This window comes from Periplaneta americana, chromosome 2 (assembly GCF_040183065.1).
Source record: "Periplaneta americana isolate PAMFEO1 chromosome 2, P.americana_PAMFEO1_priV1, whole genome shotgun sequence".
NCBI lineage: Eukaryota > Metazoa > Arthropoda > Insecta > Blattodea > Blattidae > Periplaneta > Periplaneta americana.
The window spans coordinates 928351-940376 of NC_091118.1; the positions used below are offsets into that span (position 1 = coordinate 928351).

Here is a 12026-nt window from a genome sequence, read left to right on the forward strand (position 1 = left end):
TAGAACGTAAGTAAAGGTTAAAAATAAGAGAATAAAAGAAGTAAGATCTTTCCATTTATAGAAAGTGCATTCTAACCAATGAAAGTTTTAAACTCTTGAAATTAAATGATATTTTACAATCTTGCAACATATTTAGTAATTAAGCTATGGGAAAAACAACAGACACATTCGAAAAAATGACATCATGGCCAGTTGGAAGAATTCGGAAAGAAGAGCTGTAAATGTAGCTCAAGATGTTATATTAACAAAATTGATATTTGTTACCTTCTTTTATTTACACTCGCTTTAACTTGAAGGTCATATTGTGATTGTCTGTAGTTTATTAATGGGAATACTTGTTGCTGTCGTACTGTATCTATTATTTCGTAATAATTGGGGTCCAATCCGATGTTTGCCTTTTGTTTAACTGAAAATTAGTTACATTCAGTCGTGGAAAACCACAGAAAAACCTCGATCTGATTAGTCGACACTAGGGATCGAACCTGTGACCTCTGGAATGCGAGTCCAGTGCATTAACAATGAGCCATCCTGCTTGGTCGAAACTGACTTGTGACAAAAGAGAAGCGAATTGTTATGAAACGCACAAAATTTGTAATGAGAAAGTATGCATCACCTTCATAACATCGATTTTTCTCTCTGACTGATAGTAATTTTATTTATTTAGATTTTTAATTTGTAACTTACATTGTAAATGATTATATGAACTTACTCGCACTCTTTGAAAAACAGGTTCCTTTTCTGCTACGTGGTTGTTACTTTCCATAGTTTCAGTTTCTTTTTCTTCTCTTTTGTGACTTCCCATACTGCCCTGACTGAATGAACTTTCTGCTTTTGCTCCTGATTCAGCTGCAGATAAGAGTCCTGCGAGACTAGCCAAGGTTGAAGATGACGGTTTCCCTACAGAGGCTATGCTACCTCTGTTGCCTCCAAGTGAGCCACCACGTCCTAGAGAGCCTCCTCTTCCCATACTCCCTCCTATCTGACAGCTGTCCATTGACTGACTACCTGACGTGTTGTGCCCACTGGAGGGGTGGGCTGCATAACCTGAACATAATGTGCAAAATGCAATTAAAGTAAAACATTTCATATTTCATAATGTTTTGGTAAAATTTTCATATTTCGTAAAAATATTAATATTCTTTCATATTTTGTACGGTTTTTTTTTTTTGCCTCTGTTAATACAGTAAATCCTCGATTTAATGGAACTGGATTCAATGGACTTCAACTTAATGGACAATGTTTTCGGACATTTTTATTATTATATTTTTTAATTTTAGTATATTATTATTATTATTATTATTATTATTATTATTATTATTATTATTTTAGTTGCCAGTGGAAGCACACTTTATGTAGTTATATAAAATGTAGTCCTGTGTGACACGGTGATGTAATTTTGAGCCATGCAATCATCATTGATTGGTCACCAGCTGAAGCATGTTGTGTGCAGTGAGATAAAATGTATTTATATTTAACATATAACATTAATATATTCAAATTATAGTGTTATATTAAAAAAAATACTGATTTTAAAAATTCGCAATTTGATTTAACGTACTGACAACTCCTTGCTCCCAAGGTCCATTAATTCAAGGGTTTACTGTATTTCTGAAACTATCAATGAACCAGGCTTTCTGCATATTACAGTGAAACCTCGATCCATCGTTTTTTAGGGGAACAGGGAACAAAAATGATAAATACAGGAAAACAGTAATACCGGGAAACCATAAAAATTACCGTATTTAGGCATATAATAAATGTAGCAGTGTTAAGGACACATTCCATTGTTCCCTAGACAATTGAAGGGCAAAATACCCACATAAACGATATATTTAATTTTTAACAATTATCTTAAATAATGTAAAATCATAATGGACATGTCTCGTAATTTATTTTATTCATGTTTGTAAACTTACGATAAAGAAATCTACTGTTTGCTTAAATAGGATATAAAATAAACAACAGAATGATTATTATTGACTACACTGAATGCACCTTTATTAGAACACTATCTACACTACTTCTTGGACATTAAGCCTGGTGGCCCCTTGGTGCTATTCGACAGGAGTAGGCTATGTGCCGGCACCAGGTTTCCCTTCTCCCTTCCTCATCTTCATCTTCATCACTCATTCCAGACATTACACTTACACATACACTCACCCTAGTACACGACATAACTCTCCACAGATAATACACATGTATAGTGTGACCCGCCGAAGTGTTGTACAATTAGAAAATGGGTCACAGTTCTGCCATCTATCTGCAATATGCGGAACCCGAATCACGCAAGTGAAGTGGGTAGGCATTGGATACACACACACACTATTTCTTGGAGAAAAAGTCTGCGATTAGCTTTCATTTTGTGCACATTTTATGCCTGAATTATGTAGTGAATTTCAGGTAATGATAATGAGATTGAGAATAATGCTGTTGAATACATCCTAGTAAAGTGCTAAAATGCCAAGTGCATTATGAAGTGAAAATACGTCCAAAACAGAGGCAATCCGAGCAATGTGTTATTGCATCATGACCAAATACAACACACACAAGATTTTTGTGTCAAACTTTTCTGCAAAGGTAAATGTCATAGTAAATTTCCACATCAGATGACAAATAAGCAATTGATAGGAAAGAAAAAGCAAAGCAAAGACTGTTTCACTGCATCAAACTCAAAAATAGCTGCCATACTATGTTTTGATGTCACATAAATATCATGGTGTTTGAGTCACGTGAAATTTTTGCATTTTTATTAAAAATAACATAAAATTTAAGTTTTTGAATACATAGTATGACATTTAATTACAAATAATATTTCGGAATATGTATAATAAGAACTTTCTTGTGTTAAATTTTAACGTACCTTGTTAACATGTTTCGACCTATTTTGGGTCATCTTCAGAACTGGTCGTTGTTGGTCTTGGCGCCTCTTGTTTCCTGTGAGGATGTATTCGTAGTGTAGAGTCAAAGAGTGTATGTGTTTTGAAATTGAGTTGTGTGCTGAGAATATCGTTGGGGTGTGTTTTCGTGTGTCTGTATATTTCATATTGTTCTAGTGTGTTGAGTTTCTGGCTTTTTGGTTGGATGTACAGTATTTCCATGTCTGTGATGATGTCTCTGTAGGTGTGGTTGGCATTTGTGATGTGTTCTGCATATGTGGAGGTGTTTTGTAATTTTGTTATGGCTGTGATGTGTTCTGATGTGTCACTCTGTAACACCTGCAACAACTTCTACATAGGACAGACAGGCAGATCATTTCAAACACGTTACAAAGAACAAATCACAGCCATAACAAAATTACAGAACACCTCCACATATGCAGAACACATCACAAATGCCAACCACACCTACAGAGACATCAACATAGACATGGAAATACTGCACATCCAACCAAAAAGCCAGAAACTCAACACACTAGAACAATATGAAATATACAGACACACGAAAACACACCCCAACAATATTCTCAACACACAACTCAATTTCAAAACACATACACTCTTTGACTCTATACTACGAACGCACCCTCACAGGAAACAAGAGGTGCCAAGACCAACAACGACCAGTTCTGAAGATGACCCAAAATAGGTCGAAACATGTTAACATGGTACGTTAAAATTTAACACAAGAAAGTTCTTATCGTACATATTCCGAAGTGATACAGTGTTAAAAGTTGTGTAATCAAGATGAATAATATTTCTCACTAAAATCTCGACAGAAAATAAAATTCATGCCTGTTTTCCATTAAATGTAAAAAAAATTGTAGAGAACTATAATGTTAAATGGAGTATGTTATAAACTGAAGCATGTAACAGACCTGAGTGGATGTTGCAGGCAGTCATGGCATAAACCCCTTCATTTCCAAAACCTCCATCATCTTGGGGCACTGATCCTCCACTGGAACATCCCTCACCACACCGTCTCCGCACTCTGTGAACATCATTCATTTAGATTATTGCATATTATTAGCCATTAAGCAGGGTTTAGTACATGTGAAAAGTGTGAAGTAAATATATCGCTGAAAAATATTTTTCAATATTCAATAATTACAGTAAATATTTTTCTCAAAAAATCGCGAAATTGGTGGTCGCGAAATTTTTCATTCACTATCTACACCATACTGAATTGGTTAAAGGCCTCAAATCTACAATTATATAATACTAGTGGCTTGTGCGGCAAATGCTGCAAACTAAGTTCATTAGAAGTTCAAATTAAAATTTTTCAGATTTATTTTCAATGAAGGCCTACCAGTCATTTTAAAAGTTATTTGCTTCCATAACAATGAAACATACACTCTCTGAATGGTTTTTTTATTTAAATGATATGATATATTTGGTCACAGCACTTCTTTACATATAATGGTGTACCTCACATTTCTGTATCCGGTGCCACCATTAACATATTACAGTAACACATTATTTGCAGTGCACGTCTACACAAATACTCCCAATTACACTATGTACCTTTTTTTTTTTATTACTTGTTCAATATCCCCTTCAGTATTTCTCCTACATTTCATTTGCTATTCTCTATTTGATCATTAATCCTAATATATCTAAAATTATATACGCCTTTCAAACCCCCTTTTTCCTCTAACTACTATTCACTAAAATTTCAATTTCACTTATTCTCTATAAATTATCATATTGAATTATTTGCCCTATTTGTTCTTTGACCTTTTCTCCTATCTTTCTCTTATATTCATTTACTGTTCCAATGTTCAAATGTTAGTACTAATTTTATGCTGTCACTTGTTCATTTCTCTTAACCCTTTTTCATTATTTTCACTCATTCCTATTTGCGCTCACTTTCACTTTCTCATTATTCCACTTACACCTAATCCTTTCACACTAGTCTCACTTCCTATAAATACTTATACTTATCTCTACACATCAGCTTATACATTTTCTCTCTCCCCTATACTTCTCTATCATTTACAATTTCCCTTTACTAGCACTTTTTGATCACATCCCCACATTTTTTAACCATATCTAATACCTTTGCTATATCCTCAGCTGTCGCAGGTTCTGACCTGTCTTTACTGTTCGTCTCTGCTTTATTTCTATCTCTGTCTTTCTTTCTATTTCTTTCTTCTTCTTCTATTCCTCTTTTATTTCCCCCCCCCCCCCCACGCTTTCACTTTCACATCCTAGATTTCCACTTACACTCGCACCCTTAATCTTTTCACTACTTTCTTCCCTATCACTTCCTGACTCTTGGTTTCTCTTTTTATCCCCACTCGCCCTTTTTCTAGTGCCTGTGTTTCTTGTTCTGTTATTGTCAGCATTCCTTCTGGAGTGCGCTAACCTTACTGCCATCGTATGGAGACTAGGAATCCGCTTACGCTGCATGATCACGTTACACTTATCTTCTCCTTGTTGTGTCATCACCTTTACACTTCCTCGTATGTCAATATGTGGGTTCCTGAACTCCTTACTATTCACTTCTGTTACCATGTGTTGATCTGCGACAATCACTTGTTCCGTCCTTGAAGTTGGGATGATTTTCTTCCTCCATTCCTTCTCCTTCCCTCCGCTTATGTAGCTAACGTCGACTCTCTGTTGTCTTCTCGTTGCTTCTCTCTGCAGAGTTGAAATATGTCCACTGTCCTCTATCGTTCTTCTCGTTAGTCCAAATTCTGGATGATCTTCATTCCTCAGGCAAAACTCCAGATCATACCATTTTCCATTCACTTTCAGTTTATCTTCGTACATTTTAGCAAAGTGACCCTTCGCCCTCGCTGCTTTCATATAAGGTAGTAGCTGTTTTCTTCTATTTCTTACTTCAAATGACATATCTGTTTCCACCCTCACTCCTGAACCCTGGAGCCGTCCTAGATTGTTCAGAATAACTGCCCTTACTTTTGTATTCTTAAAGCTCAAGAAGATACGCCTTTTATTTCCTTTCCCTAATCTGTACGTATGGTCGACATGTTCGTCTCTCAACTCTATATTAAAGATCACTTCACATAAATCTCTCACTTTCTCAAAAGTATCCATCTCTTTTTCCCGGCCCCTTTCTTCGACCCCGAAAATTATTGTTATTTTTTCTCAACTTGAGATCGTAGTCACTCATCTTCTTCTTTAATTTGTTATTCTCTCTTCTATCTTTTCACAGATGTTTTCTACTTTTAGTCTTAAGTTTTCTAAACCCTGGCTCTTCATTTCTTCTTCTACTTGATTCAAGCCTGCATTATTATTCCTTTCCTCTCTACTTAATTCACTTACTTTATCCTTTCCTGATGTCTCTTTCTGTAACCACTGTTCCATCTTCTCTTACTGTATTCTTCTCTTCTTCCTCAGGCCAATAGCCTTTATACTGTGTAAGCGAGTTGTGCACACGCGACTGCTCTCTCCGGCTTTCTGCTGTAAACCGAATGTTTTTTTTTATGCCAAATACTTTTTCTTGAACCTATCTATCTTCAGTTTTTGAGTTTAAAAGCATAAACGCAAGTAACAACGTTAGAATGATCAGTGGATTTTTCATGTGGGAGTAAAGCAGTAGTAGCTATTTCAGGTCATTGTGGATTGTAGGTGAGAGTTAAGAAAATGTCAGGTTTGCCATGCTTTCAAACAATAGACATAGCAACTTGGTATAGCTGCTGCATGTTTCGTGAACTATCTTAAAATGTAGAGGATAGAATAATTTTATCCTGCTAAGAGATCTGGAGACTACAAAATCTTGTATGTCTCTTATTTTATCAGTAAGTAATACCATTTGGTCTTTCCTTAGGAACTGTAATTTTTGCGCTCTCTCCAGACAATATTGGAGAGAATCACGCATATAAATATCCACATCACACTGCCATTAAATCTATGAAAAAGACTCATACTACTTGATTAATAACTATGAAAATATTCCATTCTTAATAACAATAATTTTAACTTGTGTAAGTTTTGTAGTTTTCAGTAACATATACTGTATATATTATACAGCCGTCAATCAGTAAATTAAAGAAATGAAGATCTAATTTAAGATATTCTCTACGTCTACTTAAAGGTTTGAGCTTCATATCATCAATAGGCTGTATCATTAATAGGTATATTAGTAACAAATACTCACATCATGGTATTAACTATAATAATATTTCACTTTTAATGGTGATGTCATCAAACCTCCTCAAGTTTCGTAGTTTTCAATACACAGCTGTACTCAGAACATTACACACCACAGAATCAGACCTGTAAATTATTTTTAGTAAGTCTTGAAAGTTTTTAATAACCAATTATAGAGAAGTTATAAAAATTAAACAAATGAAGATCGACATATTATTGTCATTATGTCGTCACAGAATTTGTTCTGATTTGCTCTAAATATGTTGGCAATCCTGTAGAGGTCATGGTCTTCGTGTAAGATTGCTTATTGTAGTGTGTGTGTTTTGTTTTATTCTAGAAAGCCATTAGTTCTCAAAACTGACGACAGATGGATTTTGGAAAATAGTAAAATTATGTAGGAAAACTGACATTTCACTTAAAATTAATATTTTTCTGCAAATCTTTGGGTTCCAAGCTACAAAATGAGGAGTCATTCATTAAAATCTGTTCAGCCATTTTCCCGTAATTTCCATTACCAGTTCAAATGATATATATATAGATGTGTGTGGAGAGAGCTAGCAATGCTTTGGTCTTCACACTATAGCGGAAAATAAGTTGCTACACAGTGGAATCATCTCTATATATATATATTGTATATCATTATTCGTAATTAAAACATGAATTTTATTACGCAATATTGAAGCCAGTTTGATATGAGTTGAGAGAAATAAAGTTACATAAATTTGAACAGCTGACTTTCTATTAACTAGGCCTATTTAATTTTATACATGTAATTGGGGGTAGCTATTTTTTAAAAAAATCGCTAGCCAATTTATGTCAGCAGCAGCAGCAACAACAGCATCATCTATTGCTCAGGCATTTAGAACTTCTTCATTTGCCTTCTAGCTTCTCAGTATAATTTAGAGTTCGAATCCAGAAGATTGGACACCAACGCTGGACATTTTTGTACATATTCTTAATTTATCAAAGAGTCTTCTAGGTTACACAGGATGCATTTTGGTGAATCAAAAACTGCAATTTTAAACAGGTGTGCTGCTAAACAGTCATGGCCAGTTAGCATTCGAAATTTTGCTACTGCATCATGTTGAGGAGAATCAGGTATATATTCTTTTTCAGTAAGCAATACTGACCAAGATTTATTATTACTGTTTTCTTGAAATTTCTTTAAACTTTTGATTTGAAATTATGTTTGTATGAACAATTTGGCACTGCGATAAGATATCTTTTTCAAGGGTACTTGTAATATTTTAGTTCCTTTCTTTGTCAATCTGCAATCTCATTGGCCATAATACCGCAATGAACAGGGATCCATTGGAGATAAAAGTTTTTATATTGTTTACCAGTATGTGTATGGATGATCGAATTTCTGCAATTCTGGAATTTGTACGAATATTGACTGAAGCTATGGCTTGGATTGCGGAAATTGAGTCATTAAATATAACAGCGGTTTTTAACATATTAATTTGAAGCACAAGTCGTGTTAATGCCCTGTTGATTGCTGCAATTTCTCCATCAAAGTGAGTAGAAGGACTCCCCGTAGACAAAAACTGAATAAATGGAATATATTCCAGCCCCAGCTGGTTTATATTACATGTTATTAAATGTGTAACACCAAGCAGAAAATAATAATGATTTACACACCTCCTCCACAATCTCAAAGCAGTCTTCTTAATAGCTTCAAGACTTAATGAACCTCCAACAATGCTACAGAGCTGCTCATTGGTCTCAGCATATGATGTGGTAAGAGGGGAGACACAGATTGGGTAACCAATTGGTTGATCACATGACGAATTAATGATGTTCCTTAGGGCCTGTAAGAAATGTAAATGGAGTAAATTAATGGCAAATACTTATTCATTACACTTATACGCAGCAAATAAAAACAGTAATATCCATAAAATTATACGTTAACATATTCTTACAAAGCACTCATTCACAGTCATACAGTTTCCACTGCTGTGTCTGCAAAACATAATAACAATAAAGGAAGTTATCCTCAATGAAATTTAACTACTCTTCGTAACTGTGAACTTTCGGTCAACCTTCAGTTTTAAAAAATCTTCTCAACTTATATGAGATGCTGCAAGTAAATAATAGAAAATTACTATAAACCGAATACTTTTTTGTGGCAAGTCATTTAAGACTGTTTACCATGTAAAATATCAAGTGAAAATTGTTGCAGCCAATTTTCAGTAAATCGACATTGTGAAATTTTGGCATAGAGTTCAAATATATTTTATAATAATATTGAATTGGGCGAACCGTCTATACTTATCTAGTTTATATTTGGACTAAACATTAACGTTTTCGGCACTTATGTGCCATTTTCAAATGCATGGAATTGCCTTATTACATGTTCAAATAGATACACCTTATGTGTGTGAAATATATGGTATGTACCCTTGATGATCTACCATCGTTTACAAAATAATATCTAAATTAAATTAAAAACACTTGCTAATTTAATTTAGATATTATTTTGTAAACGATGGTAGATCATCAAGGGTACATACCATATATTTCACACACATAAGGTGTATCTATTTGAACATGTAATAAGGCAATTCCATGCATTTGAAAACGGCACATAAGTGCCGAAAACGTTAATGTTTAATCCAAATATAAACTAGATAAGTATAGACGGCAAGTATAAACTAGATAAGTATAGACGGTTCGCCCAATTCAATATTATTATATTACAACGTGCTTATCGGAGAATCATACAAAATGAAAATATCAAATATATTTCGTTTTGGAGCAAAAACGATTTTATTTTATTTTAAATGTATACTTCTCAGCTCAGTTGATTTTTAAATATTGTGTGTAAACAAAATTCAACGGTTCATGGTCATTTTTCCTTAGGAAGCTTTCCCTGGACACATACTTCCAAAATAATTTTTTTCCCTGGACCCTTTCTTCCTAAAACCACTTTACCCAGTTTTTCTTTCCCCTAAACATATTTTCCTTGTCTTGTAACCCAATAAAAATCAGGGTACGTTATTTTCACTGAAATTTCTTCTTCTTTGGTATGAGTTTGAAGCTTGTTAATAACCAGACATAGAATCTCGCCATCTTTTTCTTGGTCTCCCAATGCCTCGTCTTCCCTCAGGTATACCCTTTTGTCCTCCTCTCCTTACCAATCTATCAACTCCCATTCTTGATACATGTGATTTCCATTCCTCTCTTCTCCTTATAATTCATTCTTCTATTCTTTGTATATTACATTCTTCTCTTATCTCCTTACTTCTCACACTGTCTCTTCTTGTCTTTCCTATTATTCTTCTCAATATATTCAATTCCGTTGTTTCAAGTAATTGCTTTGTTTTTGCTGTATCCACTCTGGTTTCTGCTGCATATGTCATTATTGGTCTTACAATAGTGTTCTATACTCATCTTTTTATTTGTTTTTAGATATTTATTTTTCCATATGAAATCATTTAAATACCCTGACACTCTTGATGCTTTAATCGTTTGATCCCTTACTTCATATTTTACAAAAATCAAAGCTTGATATTGTGACTCTCAAATAATTTATCTGCATAACTTGTTCAATAATAGCGTTATCCAGTTGTAATTTACATCACAATGGTGATTTGTTCACAATTAGAGTCTTTATTACCAGATACAGGGTCCGGCAGTTGGTTCTGATTAGTTTGGTAGAGCTGTAAAATGAATTGAGAGTAGTGAAAATGAAATGTTGTCAAGATAACATGAACTTCAAAACATGCAATTTTGTTAATCATGGATGCTTGGCTAGTTAAAGTACGCATTTTTATGGTATCAGTATATAGGGAAGACCAGGTAACTTGATACCCTAAGGGTGAAACCTAACCATTTTTCCCCCATTACTACAAATGCTAGTGGATTATGGTGATTTTCTAGTTTGAAAGTTGAATTTTCTTTTGCCAACTTCGTTTCGAATTTCGATACTGACAAATACTATAAATGGTAGTGATTTTGTAACTGGTATGTTGGCAGCTGAGGCAAATATCGACAATATTTGCCGGTACTGGAGTTCCATGAAATTAAAATTGTACTAGATATCTCAGCCGGTTACTGGAAGATAGTGAAATTCGAACTTATTAATAATTAATTAATATTAGTATTAATATTAATACATAATAGTTATTTTATATGTTGCGTTGTGGTTATAATTCAAGAATAGTCAGATAAGTACGAATAAATATAATATACTTGGGCGTGATAATGCACGTGGGTAATGGATAGAAATATTATTTCAAATTTTAATGAATTTCTTTCGTGTTTAGATTTTTATTACAATGTCAAAAAAATGAAATAGTGTGGCAGTGACTCCTCCAAGGAAGAAAATGTGTGGCATTCAGAGTACGCTTCAGAAATCTGTAGTTCACATGTATAATGAGTTGAAGAAAGAAGATAATGAATTATGCTAACGGAGACAGCAATTACAACCAGAATAGGAAAATTATTAGGAGTAAGTATTCTTAAGCATACATTTCAAAGTGGTATTCAGTTTTAGGAGTTTGCACTAATAATTTCATGATTGTGGTCAAACAAAACAAATTTTTAGGTTAGGCCTAGATGTTTAATCAAGTCAGTGATTTTCATATTGCCAAACTAAATACATTTAAGATACTGTAATACTGCAGTAGGTGATAGCTTAAATACATTTACAAATTAGACGAACAAATAATCAAACAGCACGAAAGTAAATTTCCAGTTTTCTCTTTTGGTATTAAATTAACCGTTCAGATCACAATTTACATGCCACATCGGCCGAAGAAAATACAAGTCATATTGTAATTATTAACTTGATATTGCAGCAAATATTACATGAATGTTGGCCTGTTACGGTGCTTAAAAATAATTCAGTTTTATATAATAACTATATAACATACTCTATAAAGCATAGGAACGTTGACTCTGGCTGAATAATTTATTCATGACTGGTCTAAGTAATATTAAATATGGTGTTTCTTCAGAAAAGCTACGCCA

General features: G+C 33.9%; 1 protein-coding gene across 1 annotated transcript in view; it reads right to left on the reverse strand.

The window, feature by feature from the left end:
• Positions 1-12026, reverse strand: part of LOC138711727 (pecanex-like protein 1) — a 165111-nt gene that overhangs the window by 27935 nt on the left and 125150 nt on the right. The window contains exons 13-15 of the mRNA XM_069842889.1: positions 8694-8863; positions 3815-3927; positions 710-1044 (exon numbers count right to left, since the gene is read on the reverse strand). Coding sequence (XP_069698990.1) covers positions 710-1044; positions 3815-3927; positions 8694-8863 — 618 coding nt within the window. The remainder of the gene's footprint in view (positions 1-709; positions 1045-3814; positions 3928-8693; positions 8864-12026) is intronic.